General features: G+C 35.6%; 1 protein-coding gene across 3 annotated transcripts in view; it reads left to right on the top strand.

The window, feature by feature from the left end:
* The first annotated feature begins 405 nt into the window (after positions 1-405).
* LOC144975104 (ectopic P granules protein 5 homolog) overlaps positions 406-2,909 on the top strand; it is a 57,728-nt gene continuing 55,224 nt past the window's right edge. Inside the window, exons 1-3 of one of the 3 annotated variants that reach the window (XM_078918831.1) lie at positions 406-504; positions 1,108-2,184; positions 2,541-2,708. In XM_078918831.1, coding sequence (XP_078774957.1) covers positions 463-504; positions 1,108-2,184; positions 2,541-2,708 — 1,287 coding nt within the window. In that variant the 5' untranslated portion in view covers positions 406-462. The remainder of the gene's footprint in view (positions 505-1,107; positions 2,185-2,540; positions 2,709-2,909) is intronic. The other 2 variants (XM_078918833.1, XM_078918832.1) reach the window with 2 other exon arrangements.

Below are 2,909 nucleotides of genomic sequence, written 5' to 3'. Positions count from 1 at the left end.
TCAACACCTATTATTGATCCCAAATGTTCAGTTCTTTATCAAAGTGTTTTCCAATGGTAATGAATAAAGTCAACTAATCTTTCTGGTCTGTGGTGTTGCTTTATCAAGATTCCACTGTATCACCTCATGGAGCAAACGAACGAACGAACTCGTTTTTTTCTCTTTCTGTTTTCCACTCACGGGACTTTTTTTTTTTAAGGGAGCGACTTTGTTGTTGGCGAAGATTTGCAAATAAAGTATGTAAAGTGTTTGAGTTACAAGGAAAACATCAAACGAGAAGGTTACATAAATTTTATTTTACTGGAATGAAACATTAAAATGGTTATCTAAAATCATCCAATAAGAAGCAATAGGAGATGGAACTATATTATTGTTAAGTGCTCAGTCATTTCAAAAAGTTTGAGTGGCCATTCGAAGAAAGCTATTTTTAGTAACATCATATGATCAATCAAAACAACCAAGATGGCTGAAGCTGTTCGACCAAAACAAAAACATCGTAAAAAGGTAAGACTTAGAGAAGCATGGTATTGGTAACTGGAATCAGAATTTGAGACGTTCAATGAATGTGTGTAAAACACGAGATTCATGACCAAAAATGAGATGGCGATAACGAGTATTCTATAAATCACTTTCTCGACTTGCTTATCTTCAAAGTTCAGCCACAAGTGACAAGTTAGTAGTAGCAGCAAATCACGTAACTAAACTGAACTGAAACTGAAACTGTAGATAAGTAAGGGGAAAGATATAAATTTCCTTTCTTTTTCACAAAACCTCATAACACATCTTATTGTCGTCAAGTATTCATTCAAAGTTAAAACCATTGCAGATTGCAGAACTACTGAAGGCAAAATTGTCTGCAATTTCATCATTCCACTGACACAATCAACAACAGAGCCCAGAGCAACATCAACATTTTATCATTGGTAATTGGTGGGATTTTTTTAAACGTCAGTTCGGCTGTCCACAGACAAAACACACATTTGGCTGTACACAGACAAAACACACATTTTTGTTTCCGCTAAAAAACCTTTTCTTCATGAACTGTTAAATTAACTGTCAACCTGACAAAATTAATTTTCAATATTATTTATGATTCTTATCAAACAGGTTAAAGTCAAGAGAGAACATGAAGATGAAACCACTTACTTCACCTCGAAAGCAAATACTGACGAAGAGGATCACACGATTAAAAAGGATGAAAATAGGGGTTTAACTACACCAGAGGCTAATGAATATGAACACAATTCTCAAAACACAGTTACTGACATTTCAAGTTCTCGAATTGAGAATGAAAAACAAATTGATAAAGCGTCCATTCACACAGAAGATGGAGATGGAGCAATTCTATGTCAAGAAAAAGGAGAAAAAGATGATGACTCTGTCACAGATGAGAAGAATGAAACCACAGGTCTCAGAAACAAGGAAAATGAAAAGCAGGGAGTTGTCGCCAAAGATGACCATGGAATTTCAAGGCATAGCTCTTCAGATTCATATACTGCCATGCTACAAGCAGGACCAGCAGTTGTAGAAGACCCTGATACGCCAATGGCAAGGGCAGCTTCTCCAGCTGTTTCAAGATCGGTGTCCGATGAGTCAAAGTCAGTGCCTTTATCTGTTGCTGAGGCTGTTGTGATTGAGGAGAAAAGTCCTCATCTTTTAGCAGAGGAGGCCTTTGCTAGAATGCAGGCACTTGCTGAAAACTTAAGAATATCGTCGGAAGAAGTCAAGCAGAAAGATGATAAATCTGATGTTGTTAACAAATCAAAATCACCGCGTTCATCTGTGGCTGAAGCTGTTGTGGTCGAAGAAAAGAGTCCTCATCTTTTAGCAGAGGAAGCTTTTGCAAGAATGCAAGTGCTTGCTGAAAATTTAAAAATATCGGCTACAGAAGCTAAGGAAAATGAGGAAAGATCTGGAATAGTCGAAGATGCAAAATCAAAATCAGAAAATGAGCAGAGTTCTTCTCAAATTGCTAGTGGTGTTATAATTCAGGTAACGGAACAACAGCAAAGCAAAATAGATTTGAAAGAAGCACAAGAAGTCCCTAGTTCTGTTGTGAAATCACCCACTGGATTAGAAGTACCAAAAACAAAGATCAGAGCCATGTCGTTGCCAGAGCTTCTTGAGTTGTATCACAATCCACAGCTCGCCTATAGTCAACAGTTCATTGAAGAATTTGTTCAGGTAAGATATTTAATTAGAAACACATTTTTTACTTTGATATTTATTGTAACTATCTCTAATGCAAGAAATCTATTGTTGTGTTATTCTGCTCATGTTAATTTTGATTAACATGTGTAATTGAAGTGGAAATAAGTATAGAGAACCTCTACACATAAGTAAGTTTATCTTGGAGATAAATCATATAATTTTACTCCCATGATACACATGCAAGTTGTATAAATTACTGCACAATTCTTGCAATTATTGTTTCTGGTATTATTTTCAGCAGCATTTTATCCCCTTAAGAATTTTGATTTGACATTTCATTCAATATTTCAATTAAGCTTTTTTATCATCTCCATATTTGTTTGAAAAAGAATGAAATGAAAAAGGAGGGTCATGAATTCTTCGAGATTTTATCCAATTACCTGAGGGCAAGGCTTCAGCTTGTCAGCGTAGAAGAGGAGATAAGTCTACTCCAGACCAGCTACAACACACTGCAGGAGGCTATATGGATAACTACCACTAAATCCGTGGTTGTCCAGGTAAGATTGTTAACCCCCAATTTGCTCACTTGGACAACATGGGTAATTCTTGTTGGCATCAGACATCTTGTTTGAATTATCTGTATTCCTTTGTGGAATGCCTATTCTACTTTCATGTCCGATTTTTATAGCATTACTTATAACTGCTGTATATTTTATGAATATTTTATTATATTTGATGTTTATTTTGCTTTTAATTAG

The sequence above is a fragment of the Berghia stephanieae genome, chromosome 6, assembly GCF_034508935.2.
Source record: "Berghia stephanieae isolate SIO BIC M18660-M18661 chromosome 6, UCSD_Bste_1.3, whole genome shotgun sequence".
NCBI classification, from domain to species: domain Eukaryota; kingdom Metazoa; phylum Mollusca; class Gastropoda; order Nudibranchia; family Aeolidiidae; genus Berghia; species Berghia stephanieae.
The sequence above is the reverse complement of the archived record's forward strand: the minus strand, read 5'-3'. Positions and strand labels throughout refer to the sequence as shown.